Below are 22956 nucleotides of genomic sequence, written 5' to 3'. Positions count from 1 at the left end.
GCGTGGGGTCCTTAATTATGCTGGCTGCTTTGCCGAGGCAGCGGGAAGTATGGACCGTGCCAAAGGATGGGAGGCTGGTTTGCGTGATGGATTGGGCCCCATTCACGATCCTTTGTAGTTTCTTGCAGTCATGGGCAGAGCAGGAATCCCAAACTAGTTCATCGGTGTTGCAGCTGGGAAGCTGTCATCTCTGCCTAGTCTGGCTGACACTGGACTCCTGATCCACATTATGTGGCCAGCTCAAAACTTTTAGCAAGCCATTTGGTGAAACAACACTTAGACAAAATGTCACCATGCCCTTCTTGTGAAGGTGCACCATCATCAATCACATCCTCCAAACAAGTGGCATTTATCATAGTAAAATATTCCATGGCATTGCACAGGGATGTAAATCACAGAATTTGATATTGAGCTACAAAAGGAGGCATTAGGACAGATGACGAAAAGCTAAAGAGGTTTAAAGGAGCATGTTGAAAGAAGAGAAGGAGTTGGAGTCATGAGTGAATTTCAGCACTTAGATTCTGAATGGTTCAAAGCGTGGCCATCGATGGTAAAGCAATGAAAAAAAATCAGGACCCCAAAAGGACAAGAATTTGGGGACTGCAGAAGTTTGAGGACTGTAGGGCTGGGGGAGATTTCTAAGATAGATAAAGATGTGAGATCAAGCAGAAATTTGAAGGGATGCACAAAAATTTTATAACTGGACTAGAGCCAATGAAATCAGTGAAAATAGGGGTGATAGTTGATGAGTTGGAATACGGACAGCAGAATTTTGGATGACAAACAGAAGAGGAAAAACTAAAGCTATTTTACCATACATACCTGTGGTCTTCTGAATAGGCATCTGGACACTTGAGACCGTACTGGGCATTTCCTGTGGTCCATTGGTCTCCGAGGTAGAGTCATTGAGACTATCTGCTGGCGCTAGAGCCTCAGCCGGCCGGGGGGGCTGGTTGCTCTCTGCAGCTTGTTGCTGGCGTGCTCTTTCTATGTCTTGTTGTGCAAGTTCAGCCAATGGTACAATGGACTGAAGGGACACCAGTGTCTGCAGTGCCTGTTGTGACAGCTGTGCAGGCTGCATTGTTGCTAAATCTGCTGATGAGGTATCCATGGCCTCTTCCCTTACTGCAATTTAAAAACATAGGAAAAAAAAACGACTTAACTGTTATTGACGGTTATCAGTAGATTGAAGAGCACAAAGATTGGTTAATTTTTCGACGGAAGGACAGAGACTTAACTGATAGGACGTTAGTGTAGTGGCTTGGTACATTAGTGTAGTGATTATATACTATACTAGTAACATTGGATCCAAATTCAAGTCCCACCACAACAGCTAGGGAATTAATATTCACTTATAATTAAAGCCGAAATAAAATGCTAGCACAGTAATGGTGACAATGAGCTAAAGATCCATCTGGTTTATCCTTTCAGTAAGGAAATCGGTTGTCCTAGTTTAGCATGAATGTGATGGCACGGTGACACAGTTGTTAGCACTGCTGCCTCACTGCGCCAGGGACCCAGGTTAGATTCCCGGCTTGGGTAACTGTGTGGACGTTCTCAGTGTCTGCGCTGGTTTCCTCCCACAGTCCAAAGATGTGTGGGTTAGGTTGATTGGCTTTGCTAAATTGCCCTTTAGTGTCAGGGGGACTAGCAGGGTAAATACATGGGGATAAAGGGTTATGGCCTGGGTGAGATTGTTGTCGGTACAGACTAAATGGCCTCCTTCTGCACTGTAGGTTTCTATGTTTGAGTGACTCCAAACCCACATCAACGTTGCTGACTCTTAGCTGCCCTTTGAAATAGCCTAACGAGCCACTCAAGTTGTATTCAAAGCAATGGCTCACCACCATCTAAAAGGAGAATTAAGGATGGGCAATAAATGCTGGCATTGTCAGCAACACTCATACCCCCTGCATGAAAACAAAATATTAAAATTAAATCTACAGATGCTGGAAAGTCTGGCAATATGTTAAGAGAAAAGTAACAAAAAAAATACACTGGGTTTGTCAAAATCTCAAAACAGCAGACAATTTAATATTTCAGGTGGAAACCTTTCATAGGAACTAACAAGGGTGTCACCACTACATTTCCCTATTCTGCAGTGCAGAAAATTGGGAGACTTGGAAGGATAGAGGATATTAGAAATGACCACCTGCAGGGCTCCCCTCTCTGTCTCTCTACAGCTGGTGTCACCTGCAAGCATACAGCACAAATGTGGAGTTGAGCAAACAGAGATGATAGTTCATTGTGTCAGAGACACGTGTGTTCTCACATCATTTCATCATATTCAGAGGGTGAAATATGTTGTAGCTCAGCACCACTAACCACATTCTGCTTGCCTGAAGCAGTGACAGGTTTCAGAGAATGGATACAATCTAGTGGGATTTGTGTTCGCCGAAGCATGCAGTTTGCAGAGTCTGTTTGAAATTTGATTAAGAACAAACATTTTCTTTTGCTGTTTGCCAATTTTCCCCTCACCTTTGCCTTTCTGGTGCGCAGTTCCATGGCAACATGTGCTCTCTGTAATCTTGTCTACGTGGACACGCTTCACATGGTCCAAAGCAACAAAATTTGGCTCAAACCCCAACTGCAGTTTTAGGCACCATGCCACCAAAATATATATTTGGCTGTGGTGAGGGTGCAGTGCAGATTCATCAAAATTATACCAGATTAGAAGGACAAAATTATGAAGACAAGTTGCATACAATACTTAAGTATTTTGAGTAAAGACGGAGGTGATCTGACTGCAGAGTTGAAAATATGTTAAAAGTAGTAACTAAATTATTTACGGAGAAACTTTTTCCTCTGATGGGGGAAGATATTCTTAAATAGAATCAGGCTTTTTAAAGAGGGATATTATATTAGTAGCACGTTCACATAGTCGTAGAAACCTGGAACACACCCCCCCCCCCAAAGGCTGTGAACATTGTGGGTCAAGATTACAACACTAAGATTGATAGATGTTCAGAAGAAGAGTCATATTGGACTCGAAACATTAACTGTTTCACTCTCCACAGATGCTGCCAGATATGCTGAGATTTCCCAGGTTTTTAAAAAATAATTTCCAGCATCTGCAGTATTTGGCAGCTGCTTGTTGGATAAGGGCACCAAGGGGAAGAGGGAGATAATGGAGTAAATGGGAGATAATACACAAATGAGTCATGATCTAATCGAATGGTACAGGAGCACTGAGCGGCTGAATGACCTCCTATTTCTATATTGATTGGCTATTGAACTGCCAAGGTGATCACAATCCTGTGAATTTGTCTAATACTACTTGGTGCCCACAACATCCATGCAATATTTTTGCCTCTAGTTTAGCTTGCAGTCACTTATAACCATGTGCCCCATTTACTAGCCTTCCAGTTGGGAACCCAAACCTGAACATAAACCTACCTGTAGTTCCAGCCGCTTTTGACACCAGAGACACCTGTGCCGCTGTCGCCGTCCTGGTTTCATCAAGCGCCGCCAACCTAGCTGCCTCCTCAGCGGCTGCCGCTACAGCCAACTCCTCGGGGGACAGACCCAGCTCGGCGAGGGTCTCTGGCCGACTGTCAGCCAGCAGCTCTCGAGGAGGAAGAAGCTGGTCTTGCTGAAGACTGACACTAGGTTGAGGTTGCAGCACCTGTGTCAAGGTAGCCACTGTTGTTCCTCTGTTTGTGCTGCTGGAGACGCGAACTGCTAATGTGGCACCGGCACCTGAAGAGCTGGCAGGCAGACTCTGTCCAGCAGTAGACGCAGAACCTTGCTCAACATTATTAGACTGTGCTTCAGTTGATGGAGCGGCCTACAAGGAGAGAAAAAAAAAAAGAGTTTGGCAGCTCAATGATTTGTCCTTAAACACTAAATGGGATATAAATGACATGGACTTCATTTACATTGAAGTAATTAAGTCACTATGCCAACTTATGGCAACCCCAGTAGCTGCACAGAACAATTATTGATCTGAATCTTCAGGGAAATTAGCCTAAAGTCTCAAGTGTCTCTTCTCTTGTTCTCTATTAATGTTAGTCAGAAATTCAAGCATTTACGCAGCTCATAAGCATTTTCATAATGGAAAACAGCTATTTGAAATAAATCAACTCTATCACTCAAAGGCAAACCACCTTACACCCAGTCTCTGAACCATGGTGAAGTATAGCTTTTGCTCAACATGGAGTGCAGAAACTCTCCATGTAGGGACACGACTCATTTGCCAGATATAGAAGCAACAAAAACAAAAGGCCCAGGGATCCAAAAGTGAGGACAGGGGTACTGCTGCAATTTAACTATTTACAACTAGGCAGTCCACAAAAATAGAGTGGCAAGGTGACACAGTGGTTAACACTGCTGCCTCACAGCGCCAGGGACCTGGGTTTGATTCCTGGCTCGGGCCACTGCTCGTGTGGTGTTTGCACATTCTCCCCATGTCTGCGTGGGTTTCCTCCGGGTGCTCCAGTTTCCTCCCACACTCCAAAGATGTGCTGGTTAGGTGCATTAACCTGAACAGGCACCGGACTGTGGCGACTAGGGGAATTTCACAGTAACTTCATTGCAGTGTTAATGTAAGGCTTACTTGTGACTAATAAATAAATACAGTGCCACTCTCCTTCCCACTGTTCTCTAACCAGGCCCACTAAGATTACATGGCTACTGAGCGGAGTGGAAAGAGGTCTATATTTCTAAGAATGGTCTACATCTCCAAGACTGATTAACAAGCTTTTCATCAACTGTATCCTGGTAACAGACTACCAATTTTACCAGGATTGTTAATTTGGAGTCACTCAGAGAACAAAGGTTACTGGACAACTGATGAATGTGGATTTGAAAAGTAATGATGTGGACCACAGCTTTTAGCAACTGCTCACGAGCAGCACAACACTATATCAAAGGCAAATGCATTGCCATCATTCTTCTGAAGCACAAAGGTCTTGCTCTCAGCATGGAATGGAAGTTTCCCGTTGGAAACTTGGGAAATTTAGCAGCAGCTACTTGCCTTTCTGCAGCTTAATCAGTCAGGCACCAATCTCTGGGTGTGTGAGGGGGCGTTTTCATATCTCACCTCCGGGTACCGTTTATCAGCAGTTGCTGTCTCAAGTCTTTCAAGCTTCCTCAACATTTATTTGATGGGAATTAGTTTTATATGTCACAAGATTATCTGTCTTTGGTTATAAAAAGAGCAAAATGTTCTTCACCCCTTTTCATCAGGATCACAAAAGTCTGTGTCCAGGTTGAAGTTAGTGTTCTGCCGGATCCCCAAGATCAAAACTTTTATCTTCCAATCAATACCCCAGAGTCTGTTGAGCCATGTAAAGGTGGGGCACCAAGCAAGTCACTTCTTAAAAACTGAACTATTTGAGCATTAAATCTTCCATTTATGTAGCATCTCATCACATTTCTTAAAATTTCCCAAATGTTTCACCCACCATTATTTGAACTATTGGGTTTGGTCCCCACTGCAAACTCTATAAACTCATCACTAATTTCATCTCATTCCTTGCTTTGCTTAAAGACTGATCACGACCTCAATATTTGTTTTAATGCCCAACTGAGCTCCTGATCACACATCCTCCCCATCAAAAAGACTGCATACTTCCATCTCGATAAGTTTATTGTAATTGTTGCATCAACCCATGCATTTGTAACTCCCAGTGTCATGCCCAGAGCTAGCATGTTATTTTCTGAACTTCAAACTAATTTCATATTTTAAAACTGGACACAAAAAGGTCACCCAAGGCTATCTGACCTTTGTGTAACAGAAACACGCCCTTGTCTCAAGAGGGAACAAAAAGAACATTCCAGAATGATGCAAGTCAATGCCTGCTGTAATAAGACATGAGTCATCACCAGAAGCTAAGTGTGTCCTGTGATCCAGCCTCAGTTTCACTTTGGCCTGTGAGCAGAACACAGCATACACAGCTCTGCTGCTCATGTCTTCCATGTACATGTTCTCATGTACCCAGTTTAAATGAATGAACTCGCAATGTGTTTATACATGGTCTTGAGTAATTGGCATCTTTATATCATTATAAAGACACATGGCAAGGTGCTCACCCTGGCAGCTAGCTCCAGTACAGGTATGGCATGGTGAACCAAAACAGAAAATGCTGGAAAATCTCAGCAGGTCTGACAGTATTTGTGGAGAGAGAATAGAGCCCACGTTTCGAGTCTGGAAGGCCCTTTGTCAAAGCCGAGGGCAAAGAAAATCAGAAAATATTTATACTATGAGGGTGGGGGGGGGGGGGGGGGGGGGGGCTGTAAAAGGACAAAGGGAGTGTAAATGGAAGATAAAATTGGCTGAGAAAGGTGCTAAAAGTGCCCATTAAGAGATCAGAATGCGTGAATCGCAGAGCAGAGGTATAGATGGTTAAGGCAGTTGGCTGAAAGTTGGGGGGTGGGGGGGGTGTGGGTGGGAGGGGAAGGACAAGAAGAAGAGTGGGAATGGAGAAGTGGAAAAATGGGAGAGAAAGAAGAATGATAAAAATGGATGAATGAGATGAAAAGAAACAGAAGGAAATAAAATAAATGGAAATGGGGTGAAGGTGGAGGTGAAGATCTCTTAATGGACACTTTTAGTACCTCTCTTGGTCATTCCCTTTGTGCTTTCACAGCCCACTCCCCACCTCATAGCTTAAATCTTTTCTGATTTTCTTTGCCCTCAGCTCTGACGAAGGGTCATCCAGACTCGAAATGTTGGCTCTACTCTCTCTCCACAGATGCTGTCAGACCTGCTGAGATTTTCCAGCATTTTCTGTTTTTGTTTCAGATTCCAGCATCCGCAGTATTGTGCTTTTATGACATGGTAAACAGTCTTAGATTATGTTACATGGCATAATTTTGTCAGGCAACAATAGAGTCACAGCAACACTGTTGAAATGATAATATGGTGGCTGCGAAACAAAGTCTTGAAGACAGTGCTCAAATAAAGCACTGGTAGGCAGACTGGTCCCTCATGGTGAGATTGCAGCATACAGCCTGTCAGTCAGGGAGTGGGACAATGCATCGAGTAAACCAGCATTAACTCAGCTCAAATCAGGAAAGATGAGGGACCAGGGTGTGGGCTGGAACAGGGCAGGAGAGGATCAAAGAAAAATAAAAACCCCTCAATAATCAGACGAGAGAATGTTGCAATTATAATACGCAGAGCTTCTGAAAAGCAGCCAAAGCGACACTCATCCCATGTACTAGAGGAGAAGGAAGGTCAAAGAGATATTGTCAGAATGTGCACAAAATTCCCTGATTAAGATGCAGCTGACTTACTATGCGAATTCAGAATGTTTAAATAGCATGCAGACCGCAAGAAACTACAAAAGGTCGTGAATGTAACCCAATCCATCACGCAATCCAGCCTCCCATCCATTGACTCTGTCTACACTTCCCGCTGCCTCGGAAAAACAGCCAGCATAATTAAGGACCCCACGCACCCCGGACATTCTCTTTTCCACCTTTTTCCGTCGGGAGAAAAAGATACAAAAGTCTGAGGTCACGTACCAACCGACTCAAGAACAGCTTCTTCCCTGCTGCTGCCAGACTTTTTAATGGACTTACCTCGCATTAAGTTGATCTTTCCCTACACCCTAGCTATGACTGTAACACTGCATTCTGCACTCTCTCGTTTCCTTCGCTATGAACGGTATGCTTTGTCTGTATAGCGCGCAAGAAACAATACTTTTCACTATGTTAATACGTGTGACAATAATAAATCAAATCAAAGCTACCTGGAGCCATGCACAGACCATACACAACAGGGTAACTTCAACCAAGAAGAATGACCACCTGGAATACCATTGGAAATGCGTACACGAGGTGATTGACAAACCAGAAAATGACAGTATGCACAATGAGATAAAGAATGGTGAACACATGTTTCACACGTCAATCGCGTGGAAAACAGATGCCATCACACCGTTCGAATTGTTTGCCAAGATTCAAATTATCTGCCCTAAGGAAGTCAGTAATTATTCCTTATTGGCCAAGATTGACCCAAGGAACTGCCAACATCCTACCCTTGTAAATTCTAAGAGACATTATCCACAGACACGGAAGGCCATGGTGAAATTTATAGCTGTGAAACTTTCAGAATACAATGGTTCACTAATCAATCCTCCTGTTTGTTATAATTGTTCTACAATGTGAAGACAAAAAAGTCCAGCAATTGTAACAATGCATGGAATCAGCCTGACCTACAACAGATCAATCTCAGAAATTACTCCTACCACCTCAGTTCATGACCTGTCAAAATATCCAGACGATTTTGACAAAATTGGCAGATTCAAAAGGAGCTGCAACATTACACTTGCAACAAAATGCAAAACTGTCAACAGATCTGTATGTTTTGCACAACTCAAATGCCAGCAGGCGACAAGCAGAAACAATAAAAGATTCCACACTCCAGAAACTGGAAAATCATCAGCTGAGGGCCTGATTCAATTCAGCATGTCCACAAACACCCAAGACCATTTTGGCCGGACCAGGATGAGCTTAGCATCTCGTGGGGAGTTATTTTTAAAGGCAAGCAGGTCATAATACCAGAATCTTTGCGATATGATATTCTTCAACAACTTCTTCACTCTCCCAGGGACACAGATTGGATGAGAAGTCTCACAAGAGACAGTCTATCAGCTGGGTATGAACAGTTACATTGAAGTAGTCATCAAGAAGTGTGAGGCATGTCAAGAGCATTTGCCAAGTCAGCAAAAGAACCATCGATTTCACATGAAGCTCTTGCCCATCTTTGGTCCAAAATTATATCCAACTTCTTTCATGTTAATTGCACTGACTTCATTTTTATATTAATTTTGATTTGTCACATGTATTAGTACACAGTGAAAAGTATTGTTTCTCGCGTGCTATACAGACAAAGCATACCATACACAGAGTGAGTGCAGAATGTAATGTCACAGTCAGAGCTAGGGTGTAGAGAAAGAACAACTTAATGCGAGGTTGATCAGAAGTCTGACGGCAGCAGGGAAGAAGCTGTTCTTGAGTCAGTTGGGACATGACCTCAGATTTCTGTATTTTTTTCCCAACGGAAGAAGGTGGGAGAGTGTATATCTGGGTGCGTGGGGTCCTTAATTATGCTGGCTGCTTTGCTGAGGCAGTGGGAAGTGTGGACAGAGTCAATGAATGGGAGGCTGGTTTGTGTGGTGGATTAAACTACATTCATGACCTTTAGTAGTTTCTTGCGGTCTTGGGCAGAACAGGAGCCATACCAAGCTGTGATATAATCAGAAAGAATGCTTTCTATGGTGCATCTGTAAAAGTTGGAGAGAGTCGTAGCTGACATGCCAAATTTCCTTAGTCGTCTGAGAAAGTAGAAACATCGGTGGGTTTTCTCAACTATAGTGTTGGCATGGGGGGACCAGGACAGGTTGTTGGTCATTTGGACACCTAAAAACTTGAAGCTCTCGACCCTTTCTACTTCGCCCCCATTGATGTAGATAGGGGCATGTTCTCCACTACGCTTCCTGAAGTCAACGACAATCTCCTTAGTTTTGTTGACATTGAGGGAGAGATTAGTGTTGCCGCACCAGTTCAATAGATATTCTCTCATTCCTGTACGCTCATCACGTCATTGTTTGAGATCCGACCCACTATGGTAATGTCCAAAGATGTGCGGGTTAGGTTGATTGGCCAGGTTAAAAATTGCCCCTTAGAGTGCTGAGATGCGTAGGTTAGAGGGATTAGCGGGTACAAATATGTGGGGGTAGGGCCTGGGTGGGATTGTGGTCGGTGCAGACTCGATGGGCCGAATGGCCTCCTTCTGCACTGTAGGGTTTCTGTGATTCTGTCGTCAGCAAACTTGAAAATCGAATTGGAGGGGAATTTGGCCACACAGTTATAGGGATAAGGTGTATAGTAGGGGGCTGAGAACACAGCCTTGTGGAGCACTGGTGTTGAGGATGATCGTGGAGGAGGTGTTGCTGCCTATCCTTACTGATTGTGGTCTGTGGGTTAGGAAGTTCAGGATCCAGTCGCAGAGGGAGGAGCCGAGCCCCAGACCAGGGAGTTTGGAAATGAGTTTTATAGGAATAATGGTGTTGAAGACGGAGCTGTAGTCAATAAATAGGAGTCTGACATAGGTGTCTTTGTTATCCAGGTGTTCCAGGATTGAGTGCAGGGCCAGGGAGATGGCATCTGCTGTGGACCTGTTGCGGTGGTTGGCAAACTGTGTGGATCCAGGCAGTCCAGAAGGCTGGAATTGATTCGTGCCATGACCAACCTTTCGAAGCACTTGATAATGATGGATGTCAGAGCCACCGGCCGATAGTCATTAAGGCACGCTGCTTGGCTTTTCTTTAATACTGGGATGATAGTCGTCTTCTTGAAGCAGATAGGGACCTCAGATTTTTGTAAACAGACCTTGAAGATGTCTGCGAATATCCCCGCCAGCTGATCCGCCCACGATCTGAGTGCTCGTCTGGGTACCCCATCTGGGCCAGTCCCTTTCCGTGGGTTGACCATGGAGAAAGCTGCTCTGACATCTGCAATGGTGACCTCAGTACAGGTTCATCCGAGACTTCTAGGTAGAGGGCGTGCTTTCGCTGACCTCTTGCTCAAAACGGGTGTAGAATGCATTGAGCTCATCAGGGAGGGGTGGGTTGGTGCCGGCGATTTTACATGCCTTCATCTTGTAGCCTGTTACGTCTTGCTGACCTTACCATAGTTGGCGGGGGTCCGTGTGGCTGGCCTGGAACTCTAACTTGGTCCGATACTGTCTTTTGGCATCTTTGATGGATCTCCTTAGATCGTACCTGGCTTTCTTGTATAGATGTGGAAACCTTTTTCTTGTATAGGTCAGGGTCGCCTGACTTGAACGCCTCAGACCTAGACTTCAGCAAGCAGTGGATATTCCTGTTCATGCATGCTTTCTGGTTGGGAAACATGTGGATTTGCTTCTTTGGCACACAGTCTTCTACACACTTATTAATGAAGTCAATTACTGTTGTGGCATATTCGTTCAGGCTGGTCGCAGAGGTTTTAAATACTGACCAGCCCACTGACTCTAAGCAGTTGAGTAGGAGATCATCCAATTCCTCAGACCAATTGGCTACTTTACCAAATAGCCTATTATCCGACAATTGCACAATACGGCAAGGACAACTGCCGTGCGTATCAAGTGCTATTTTCAGTTATTTGATTATAGAGATCGTAGATAAATGCGCAATTCATTGGTAAGCCATTTCAGAATGAGAGAGAAGTGGAATATTGATCACACCACTTCCCCATATTACCCAGATTTAACAGCCTGGCTGAATGAATGATTCTCACTATGAAATCCCTAATTCTCTAATGCAGACAGACCAAGCAAGATGTACACATTGCAATGTTACATCTGGTAGCAACACCTTTAGTACAATTATTCCATCACTAACAGAGATGATGGTTAGCAGGCCATTGTGTACCAATTTACCTACTTTTACCCATTCTACTCTCCCAGAAACTAAAGATTAACATTTTTTAAACTGCATGAGATAATGACTGATGTGCATGATAAAAATGCAGGTACGGAATTGCCAAGTTTACAGGTGGGACAAGTTCACATCCAGGGTCCTATAGAAGCTATGTGGCAACCTGCCGAAGTGGCAAGGATTTGTTCAGAACCAAGATCCTACAAGTCATTACACACAAGCTCAACGGTGAGGTGAAATCAAAGAATCAAGAAGTGTTAACCCATAACACAGAATGTCGGATCCATCCCAGTTCCTCAACCACTGTACAGTCCTATTGTATCCAGGACAAGATCTCAAATGCAACCAGGAACAATATCCACAGATCACTGTGATCAATTAAGAAATCTACAGACAAGCTTACCATTACAAGATCTCGGCATACCAGCTGATTACCTCTACGTTTTAGAGACTCCCAGATTCACCAGTTCGACACATTTATGTAATTGTACCTAAACAAGTATTATAAATAGACATTCTTGTTTTGGTGGGGGAAATATCTTTAAAAAAGCGAAATGCCGGAATATGCTTTTCAGGGATAGCATCATGCCTTCACTGGAAGGCAAGTGTGTCATGCGATTCATCCTTATTTTCACTTTGGCCTGTGAACAGAAAACAGCAATGCTGCTGATGTCTTCAAGCTTTCTGTCCATGTATGTATGTTCTCATATGTCTCATTTAAAGAAATACACCCACGTGTTTCTGCAATGTTTTACAACTGATTGATACCTTTATCTTATAAAACATGACAATGCCTTCCCTGAAGCCAATAAAAAGATATTATCTGATTTGAATGGGTGACTTTAAAGCAATTGGCTTAGCACTGCCTGCTTTAAACCCTCAAAGTGTTAACCCATAACACACAATATCGATTCAACATAAACATTGCCCCTTATTTGGGAAGTAAGAGCTTGTGGAATGTCACTTGGCGAAGTAGTCATGTTGTTGTCTGCCTTTAAAAAACAGCTAAGACCTGTTTGCAGGCAGTTCTACCAAAGCCATCAAATCGTCAGTTCAAGCAGTCTACTAACCAGGCTTGGAGTTCACCGGAGAACCAATCGTCTAGCAATCCAACTGAAAGGAACTTCACACTCTGCTAGTCATTTGCTTTACAAGACCTTCCACTCAACTTTAAAGCATCAAAACCATCCAAGCAACTGTCTGCCATGTGGGAGACCGGAGATTGTAAGCCAGAAACAGTGATAACTACAATCTGTGATAGACTTTTATCTGCATCTAGTCTGTGTGTGTCTGGGTGAGATCAAGTACATGGAGTAAGAATAAATAACCTTTATTTTAAACTCACCAGAGCTTGCTGTTGTTATTTAATTAGATTACACACTCCAAGGGTAAGAAAAGACACACAACTCCCCAGTGCTCCTTCCCTGTTGGATGAGCCTCTACTCGCTTAATAGGGGAGCTTGTATTCTTCAAGAACCACAGGAGATCTATTGACGGTCCCCTGTGGCCATCACAACTCTACCTTCCACTCCTAATTCAAGAACTCCCTGGCCAAGCTTTTACCTCAGAAGCTATTTTTGTCTGATTACACTTCTGTGAAGCATTTTGGATCTTTTTTCTATGTTAAAGGTGGCATACAAATGAAAGTAATTCTAGTGGTTGTTTGATTAAGTCAATGAATGCAGTGTGTGGCTCTGCATGGCAAGATTCCGGAAAAAGGCATGAAAAAAGTGACACTTCTGGTGGCTTTGGTAGAAGTAGGAATATCGATTTGGGCAACGGAACATGCCAGACAGTTTGAATTGTACCACGGACCTTTCCATCTACATTGTTTAATGTCTGAAGGATGGCTCCTCCAACAATGCAGCACTTCCCATGCACAGCTCTGCAGTGTCAGTCTAGATTTTGCACCAGGGGAAACTATTTGGAAGTTGTCCGTTACCTAATTAGTGAGTCGGCATTCACCTGGGTTCAAGCCCACCTTCTTGTACCAGTGTCATATCCCTATGTAGCTCTTCCTTGCCCTACCTGTGTGGAGGGTCCAGGTGCAGGTGTGGACTGTGTTACCATGGTAACTGCCCCGCTCTGAGCTGTGGATGCTGTGGTCGCAGTGTTTGTTGTTCCTGCTGTTGCTGTTTCACCGTGCACACTTTCAGGGATACCTTGCGCGTTCACAGCAGGTGGCTGGACTGTGGAGTTGGAGGGAGAGAGAAAAAAATAAAATCGTACAAGACAACTGATTTCATTAGGTTTTGCCTGTGATAAATTCATCACCACAGTTAAAACAAAAGACACGCATTCTCATAACATTTTTCACAACCTCAAGACTTCCTATCGCACTCGAGACAATTTGCACTCAACAATGTCCCACAAGCAGCAATGTGATAACAAACAGAATAATCTGCTTTTGTTTTGTTTGATTGAGGGTTAAATGTTGACCAAGACACTAAAAAGAACTCTCCTGCTCTGAAGTACTGCCGTGGAATCTTTTATATTGACTTGAGAGCAGATAAGGCCTTGATTTAATGTCTCATTTGAAAGACTATCACCAGGACTGCAGCACTCCCCACGCATTGGGAGAATCAGCCTAAACTTTTGTGCTCAGGCCCACAATCACTGAGTCAGAGGCAAAACTACTAACAACTGAGCCACAGCTGGCACTCACTCAGTTACAAGCAGTTAACTCACGTGTCAGTTATATAACTTCACAACAAAGGATTAAAAGTTGACATACAATGAAATGACCATTTAGGTGAGGCCCCTTGAGCCGTTCCACTTTTCAATCGGATCACTGTTAATCTGGATCTCAACTGCATCTACCGCCTTAGTTCTGTGGTCATAAGGAGCTGTGGTCGCAAAGAGTTAATCAGTAAACCAAACTATTCCCAATGTTCTCATTCCTGCTGCACACTTGCCTTGGTTTGCCGCAATGTTTGCTGTGGTGGTTGTAGAAGTGTTGGTGGTGTTGGTTTCTGATGTCTCGTGGGGAGGATTTGAACACCTGACTGGCACTTCTACAAACTCGAGTTTGTGGGTCTGAGTTTCTGAATTCATGGTAGCAACTCGAGGTGCTGCAACTAAAGTTGACCCTGAATTTACGAGCTGTTGTGCTTGCTGCGTCACCATGCCACTGGGGGAGGCAATGATTGTGACACGGTTTGGCTCAGACACCGGCTGAAATAAATTCACAGATACAGATCAGAGATGCAAAGAGAGACCATGTCACCCATTCATTGCTCTTCACCCATTTTAAACTATTGGAAGGTGCATAGCAGCATAGTAAAAGCAATTGCATCAAAGAGCAAAGTTTTCTGGGATATTTTAACAGATCAGCATGAAGAATCATAAGTAAACACAATACAAACTAAAATATAAAGACATGATCTGAACAGAGCTAATCTTACTCCAGTAGGAGGGTGTTCAGGCTGGCCAAGGACTAGGGAGAAATTTGGTGCTCACTACATTTGTCTCTAATTCACATTCTGGGACAGCGATATCCATAAATCCGATTTTTTCACTGACACTACTAAACTGCTTCCCTTAGAACCACAGAATTATAAAAAAGTTATGGCACAGCAAGTGGCCATTCACCTCATCATGCCTGTGCTTGCTGAAAAGAAAAACTAGCTGTCCATTCTAATCCCACCTTCCAGCACCAGGTCTATAATCTTGGGAGGTTATAGTTGTCCAGATATCTTTTAAATAAATTGTGTGTTTCTACTTCAACCACCAATCGGGGCAGCAAATTTAAGACATCTATCACCCTCTGGGTGGAACCATTATTCCTTATATCCCCTCTAATCCTTCTACTGACCATTTTAAAGCTGTACCTCTTGGTAACCTCTCCACTAAGAGAAATAAGTCTTCCCTGTCTATTCTATCTCTGCCTCTCAATTTTGTACACCTCAATCAATTCACCCCTCAGCCTCCTCTACTCGAATTAAGGAAATTAATCTGAACCCAATTAAAATTTTCCTCAGCTGCAATTTCCCAGCCTTGACAACATTCTTGGAAATCTCGCCTATGCTCTCTCCAAAGCAACTGTGCCCATTTTGTAATGTGGTGACCAGAATTGTATGCAAAAGTCTAGCTGTAGGCTAATCAGAGTTTCATACAGCTCCAGCATTACATCCTTGCCTTTGTATTTTATCCCTTGTGCAAGAAAGAAAAACATTCCCTTATGCCTTCTTTAACACCTTATCCACCCATCTGCCACCTTCAGGGACCCAAGGACATGCACTCCAAGGTCGCTTCTCAATATTGTCCAGTTTGAGCATTCCCTTGCTTTGTCTGCCCTCCCAAAATGCGTAACCTCACACATCTCCAGATTGAATTGCATTTGCCACTTTTCCACTCTGTCAACCAAACCATGAATTCACCCTGGAGTCCACAGCTGGCCTCTTCACTATCATGGACAATTTTTGAGTCAACTGCAAATTTACAGTAACAGGCAGCTTGCAAACAAGGTTGCATCAATGATCGAGCCCACGCCTCCTGGTTCTACATTCAGCCAAATGTATTTTACAATCTAACCTAGTTGTTTGCGGTTCAACAGATAGTCACATTAATTATCTGCGTGCTGCTACAGGCAAATCCAGCGGTTTTAACACCCACCCCTCCCCCTCGACAACCACCTAACCAATTTTCACTCAAGGGTCACATGAAGTCTGAGGTAATATAGTAGGTTCGCAACAGGAAAAAGTTTGTGAAGCACTGATCTACCTTGCTAAAGTCACAACACGCCTATTGAAATGGATCAACAATTTTCAAGGTTTGGGGTTTTCCATAATTTCATGGTGTGGTGGGGGCATAATGTTGTGTTCCAATGGAGTTCCTACCTGAATGGTGATGATGGGAGCTGTGGAAGTGGTTCCAGTTACAGCAGTAAGTTTCTGAGTGGTGTTGGGGGATGCACTGATTATCTGGCCAGTAAGGTTAGCGATGGTACCAAGGGTGGCAATGGGTGTGTTGAGTGTGGGTGCAACAGTGGACACTCCTGCAAGTGTGGTGCCCATGGTACCTGCTATCGTCCCCAATGTGGTGGCACCTAACAAAACAATTTAAAATAAATCAGCAAAAAGTTAGAGACGTTGAATGACAGTTTACAATCAATTCCAAATTCTAAAGTCAAAAATTACATTGAACCAAACTGTCAGTTCTTTTTTGCTTTTGGGTTATTGACTTATGAGGAACATTTGTAGACCATCGTTTAAATTTTTATTTTTAGGCAATTTCACCCTTTAATTTTTGTGTTTCTATTGCCTATTCTTTGTCCATCAGGCCTGACATCTGAAGATGATCCAACAATAGGCAAGAACACAACTCCAGCTCTCTCCTGGAGGCTTGCAACAAGGCAATGTAGTGATCATGAGCACAAAATCTTGCTATTATTTCTCCAGTCTTTAGTCCATGAATTTCAGCATCAATTATAGTGACATACTGGCTGAGACTGGCTAATCAAAAGCAAGATCTTCCTGACCTCTATGGGACAATGTGGCACTGGCTACAGTATTTGTCCATTGAGCCATCCATCTTACCAAGTTTCCTCCTAATCATTTTATTTATTCATTTAAAGGATGTGGGCGTCGCTGGCTAGGCCAGCCTTTATTGTCCATCCATAGTTGCCCTTCAGGTGGAGGCGAACTGCCTTCTTGAACCGCTGCAGTCCGAAGTTTAGGTACACCCACAGTTCCGTTCGGGAGGAAACTCCAGGATTTTGACCCAGCGACAGTGAAGGAACGGTGATGTATTTCCAAGTCAGGATGCTAGGTGACTTGCAGGGGGACCTCCACAAGAAATAGAAGCAGGAGTCTGCTCTAAATGATGCTGCAAGATTTACCAATGAGCAGAGACAAGCAGACTGGGAATCCTCAACGTTGTTACACACTGGTGTCAGCTAACTCACAAGAAATAGAAGCAGGAGTAGGTCACCAGCTCCTTCAAGCCTACCCCACCATTCAGTATGATCGTGGCTGATCTATGCCAACCTCAACTCCTTTCCTGTGGCATTTCCCCATAGCTCTCTATTCCCCGATCTATCAAATATTTATCCACTTTTACTTTAAATACTTCTAACCATCCAGCTCCACCACCCTTGGGGACAGAGAATTCACCACCCTGTGAGGAAAATTGCTACTCACCGGAGTTTTAAATGCCTTGCTCTTTATTTTGTAGCTACGTCCCCTTGTTTGAGACTTTCCTACTAGTAAAAACATCTTACTACCTATCCTGTCAAGCCCCCTCAAGATCTTGTATGCTCGAATAAGGTCACCCTCACTCTTCTAAACTCCAAGGAATACAGACCCAGACTATTTAGTCTCTCTTGATAGGACAAACCTCTCATCCCAGGAATTAGCCTGGTGAATCTCCTTTGGACTGCCTCCAATGTTATTATATCCTCTTTTAGGAAAGGGTACCAAAACTACACGCAGTATTCCCAGGTGAGGCCTCACTAACACCCTGTACAATTGCAACAATACCTTCCTATTTTTAAACTCCAACCCCTTTGCATTTAAGGCCAAAATGTTGTTTGTCTTCTTAACTACTTGTTGGACCTACCTGCTGGCTTTTTGTGATTTATGCAACCAGAGCACCGAGATCTTCTCACTCACCTGCAGTCTCTCTCCATTTAGATAATACTCTTCTTTTTGATTCCTCCTAATTAAGTGTCTAATCTCACACTTCCCCACATTATCTCCATTTGCAAGGTTTTCGCCCAGTCACCCAATCTATCTATATCCCACTGCAGATTCACAATAACCTCACCACAATCTGCCTTTCCACCCATTTTTGCATCATCGGCAAATTTGGAAATCTTACATTCTGTTCCTTCCTCCAGGTCATTAATGTAAATAGTGAACAATTGCGGGGCCCTGCGGTACTCCACTAGTTACATCTTCCAATTCTGAAAAGGACCCATTTATTCCAACACTCTATTTTCTATGTGATACACAGTAAGAGTTTTAACAACACCAGGTTAAAGTTCAACAGGTTTATTTGGTAGCAAATGCCATTAGCTTTCGGAGCCCTGCTCCTTCGAAGGAGCAGGGCTCTGAAAGCTAATGGCATTTGCTACCAAATAAACCTGCTGGACTTTAACCTGGTGTTGTTAAAACTCTTACTGTGTTTACCCCAGTCCAACGCCGGCATCTCCACTTCCAGGCGATAGCCAGTTTTCAATCCATGCTAACACACTTCCTCCAATTTCATGAGCTTTTACTTTATGCACCAGCCATTTATGCAGCATCTTGTCAAATGCCACAGGTTCCCCTCTACCTACTCTCCGTTACATCCTCAAAGAATTCTAGAAAATTTTTTGAACACGATTTACCTTTTATAAAATCATGTTGACTAGGTTTGATTATAGTCAGCTTTCCTAAACGATTAGCTATTTCCTCTTTGATTACTGATTCCTGCTCCAGGTGGCGGTGTTCCCAGGTTATTTACTGCTCTTGTCCTTCTAGATGAATGTGGTCACGGGTTTGGAAGGTGCTGCCTAAGGAACCTTGGAGAGTTCTTGAAGTGCATCTTGTAGATTTTACATACGGCTGCCACTGTTCATCGGTGGAGGGATTGACTGTGGAAGGGGAAGCAATCAACTGGGCTGCTTTGTCCTATCTGGTGTCGAATTCTTGAGTGTTGTCGGAGCTGTACTCATCCAGGCAAGTGGAGAGCATTACATTACACTCCTGACTTGTGCCTTGTAGACAGACGTCTGCCACTTCCTTTCAGAATGCTTCCTGTTCTTTTCAAAGTACTAGGACTGACCTGCTCAAGGTCACAAATGCCATCCTTTCAGTATCACTAATGGTACCATATCCATCTTTATCCTCTTCAGCCTCTCTATGGTTATCATTTTATGTGCCTTCATTGTCATTCCTCTATGGTACTGTCATCACTTGACTCGACACATTTCCACCCCAATGTAGCAAGCACATCTTCACCAATGACTCCTCAGCCAAGTCACAATGAAGACAGTGTGCGTTCACCTCTGTGACATTGTCTGACTTGCCTCCACTGATGCCCTCAGCCAGCTCTTAACTCCAGGCATGATTTCTTCACTAATCTCTATTCTCCTTAATCCCATACTGCACAAATTTATCATTCCACTCCCTTATTGTTCCCATTTTCACCAATTAAATTCATAATCCTTGAATCTATCCATAATTCCTTACACAACTTGACTCCTTCCTCTTTTGCACTCTCCTTCAGTCCTAAATATCAGTGCACCTTCTTATTCCTCGACTCTAGCTTCTCCTTCTGCCTGCCCCTCAGCTGGCTGGGCCTTACTTTATAATGTTCGCTTTTACCCCGTGCCCTGCCCCTCGCTGTATTTTAAAAGGCTTAAAATGCATCTCCCATCACGGTTTGGTGGCCGTGTCTCGGAAATGTTTTGGGACATTTTATAACGTCTACACAAGAACAACAAAAATTAACTGCACGTGACATAGTTAGTACCTGTGGTCCCCTTTACTACCAAAGTTGTAAGTGCTGGTTTGGTGGCAGATACAGTCACTGGGGTGATCAGCCTGACTCCACTAACTGGTGTACCGGAGATTGTTCGCAGGATAGTGCCAGGCTGCCCTGCAGCTCCTTTCAGCAATACCTGGAGAGGGAGTGGGGTGGTGAGGAAGAGAACAGAGAAGTATTTTAAAAGAAGTTAGGCTTCACTATGTAAGGAGCAAGTACAAGGCAAACCAGCTTCCATGCTCAAAATAGTTAAAACAGTAAGATGAAGCTCTTTCTGATTCTTAATTCTATTTGCCAGCAAATGCTAGCAGTTTTGGATTGGAGCAGGTCCCTTGATGTCAGCCAGAGGTAATATCTACCTGAGGGAGGAAAGTAAGATGTTTTCCTTCCCGATGTATGGTCTCTGTTGGATTTGTAAAGAAGAAAGCACATCAACAGTCATGGGATGAACAACATCAGAAACAACTCCTAATCTTCTGGATGATGGATGCTTAAACACTTGATACTTAAAGATTGATGAAACTTTCCAACCCATTTATCTCCTAGGCCCAACAGTGTAGTGTTTCCCAGTGCTCAGCACTTTGCTTCTCTCCCCCTCCCCCATCAAGTTTCCTTCTATTCTCTCAAATTCTCAGTAATTATTTCGCCAAGTAATTAGAATATTCCCCTTCTTTATTGGCCATGCTAAGTTGCCCCTTAGTGTCCAAAGGTGTGTAGATTAGGTGGATTAGCCATGGTAAATGTGTGAGGTTACAGGCAGAGCGGGGTCATGGGCCTGGGTAAGATGCTCTTTCGGAGAGTTGGCACAGATTTGATGGGCCAAATGGTCTCCTTCTGCATTGTAATGATTCTATGATAATTGGGTTTCTTGACAAAAAAAGTATTGTGCACAGCATATTTAAAAGTGCCTGACCCAACAACTTACTTGTGATTGTTACCTTTCTTTTGAGGGGAATGGAGCAGAAGAAAATTTAAGAACAAAAAAGGTTCAACAGTCTGCGTCCTGTACGAACCTGGGTAAGTCCCTGTTGTCCTGTCTGCAATTTGGGCACAGCAGTGATGAATTTTGTCGGTGTTCCAGTTCCTGATGTCATTACTTTTGTGGTGATGATGGTAATTGGAGATTTCATACCAGGACTTCCTGTGACACCTGAAATAGCAGACAAAGAAACCAATGTGAAATTCGAGTCAATCATCCCATTTTACTACATTACTAGATTTCTTTAGCTCAACTGGTAGATGAAGCAGTAGAGCTGCACTTCTCCCCGTGTCTGCGTGGGTTTCCTCCGGGTGCTCCAGTTTCCTCCCACAGTCCAAAGGTGTACGGGTTAGGTGAATTGGCCATGCTAAATTGCCCCTTAGTGTCAGAGGGACTAGCTAGGATAAATGCATGGGGTTATGGGGATAGGGCCTGGTTGGGATTGTGGTTGGTGCAGACTCGATGGGCCGAATGGCCTGCTTTTGCACTGTAGGATTCTATGATTTCTATAGCACCTTGCACAACCTCAGGATGCCCCAATGAATTGCTTTGAAGTATAGTCATTTGTTGCAGTGCAAGGAATACAGCAACCAATTTGCACACAGCAAAAGCCCACAAAATCCAAAGTGGTAAATGACAAGATAATGTGTTTTAGTGATATTGCTTGAGGAATAAACATCTGAACACCTAGAGTCATTGAGGTTTACAGCATGGAAACAGACCCTTCAGCCCAACTTGTCCATGCCGTCCTCTTTTCTTTTAAAAACGATTAAGCTAGTCCCAACTGTCCGCATTTAGCCCATATCCCTTGATAGCCATCTTACTGATGTAACTATCTAAACTCTTTTCAAAAGACAAAATTGTACCCGCCTCTACCACCACCTCTGGCAGCTTGTTCCAGATACTCACCACCCTCTGAGAACAAATTGCCCCTCTGGACCCTTTTGTATCTCCCCCTCTCACCTTAAACCTATGCCCTTTAGTTTTAGACTCCCCTATCTTTGGGAAAAGATATTGACTATCTAGCTGATTTATGCCTCTCGTAATTTTATAGACTTCTACAAGGTCACCCTTCAGCCTCCTACGCTCCAGAGAAACAAGTCCCAGTCTATCCAGCCTCTCCTTATAACTCAATCCATTAAGTCCCTGTAGCATCCTAGTAAATCTTTCCGCACTCTTTCTAGTTTAATAATATCCTTTCTATAATAGGGTGGCCAGAACTGTACACAGTATTCCAAGTATGGCTATATCAATGTCCTGTACACTTCAACAAGACGTCCCAACTCCTGTATTCAATGTTCTGACCAATGAAACCAAGCATGCTGAATGCCTTCTTCACCACCTTGTCTACCTGTGACTCCACTTTCAAGGAGCTATGAACATATACCCCTAATTCTCTTTGTTCTATAACACTCCCCAACACCCTACCATTAACTGAGTAAGTCCGGCCCTGGTTCAATCTACCAAAATGCAACACCTCGCATTTATCCAAATTAAACTCCATCTGCCATTCGTCAGCCCACTGGCCCAATTGATCAAGATGCCATTGCAATCCGAGATAACCTTCTTCATTGTTCACTATGCCACCGATCTTGGTGTCATCTGCAAACTTACAAACCATGCCCCCTAAATTCTCATCCAAATCATTAATATAAATGACAAATAACAGTGGACCCAACACTGATCCCTGAGGCACACCGCTGGTCACAGGCCTCCAGTTTGAAAAACAACCCTCTGTCTTCTATCATCAAGCCAATTTTATATCTATTTGGCTACCTCACCCTGGATCCCGGTGAGATTTAATCTTATGCAACAACCTACCTGAAGGTTGGAGGGTGGCAAATGATGCGCCTTTGTTTAAAAAGGGCTGCAGGGAAAAGCCTGGGAATTACAGGGCAGTGAGGCTCACATTAGCCCTATGGGGCAGCACGGTAGCACAGTGGTTGGCACTGCTGCCTCACAGCGCCAGGGACCTGGGCTCGATTCCCGGCTTGGGTCACTGTTTGTGTGGAGTTTGCACGTTCGCCCCGTGTCTGTGTGGGTTTCCTCCAGGTGCTCCAGTTTCCTCCCACATTCTGAAAGACATGCTGGTTAGGTACATTGACCCGACCAGGTGCC

The 22956-nt window shown here is 43.7% G+C and overlaps 1 protein-coding gene across 1 annotated transcript in view; it reads right to left on the bottom strand.

Annotated features, from left to right (window-relative positions):
- Window positions 1–22956, bottom strand: part of LOC144491747 (host cell factor 1-like) — a 109477-nt gene that overhangs the window by 26856 nt on the left and 59665 nt on the right. Inside the window, exons 14-20 of the mRNA XM_078209995.1 lie at window positions 20873–21009; window positions 19848–19995; window positions 16229–16437; window positions 14306–14564; window positions 13419–13579; window positions 3397–3787; window positions 823–1125 (exon numbers count right to left, since the gene is read on the bottom strand). Of these exons, the coding sequence (XP_078066121.1) occupies window positions 823–1125; window positions 3397–3787; window positions 13419–13579; window positions 14306–14564; window positions 16229–16437; window positions 19848–19995; window positions 20873–21009 (1608 nt within the window). The remainder of the gene's footprint in view (window positions 1–822; window positions 1126–3396; window positions 3788–13418; window positions 13580–14305; window positions 14565–16228; window positions 16438–19847; window positions 19996–20872; window positions 21010–22956) is intronic.

This window comes from Mustelus asterias, chromosome 3 (genome assembly GCF_964213995.1).
Source record: "Mustelus asterias chromosome 3, sMusAst1.hap1.1, whole genome shotgun sequence".
NCBI classification, from domain to species: Eukaryota; Metazoa; Chordata; class Chondrichthyes; order Carcharhiniformes; family Triakidae; genus Mustelus; species Mustelus asterias.
Note: the sequence above shows the minus strand (reverse complement) of the source record. Positions and strands in the feature narration are given on the sequence as shown.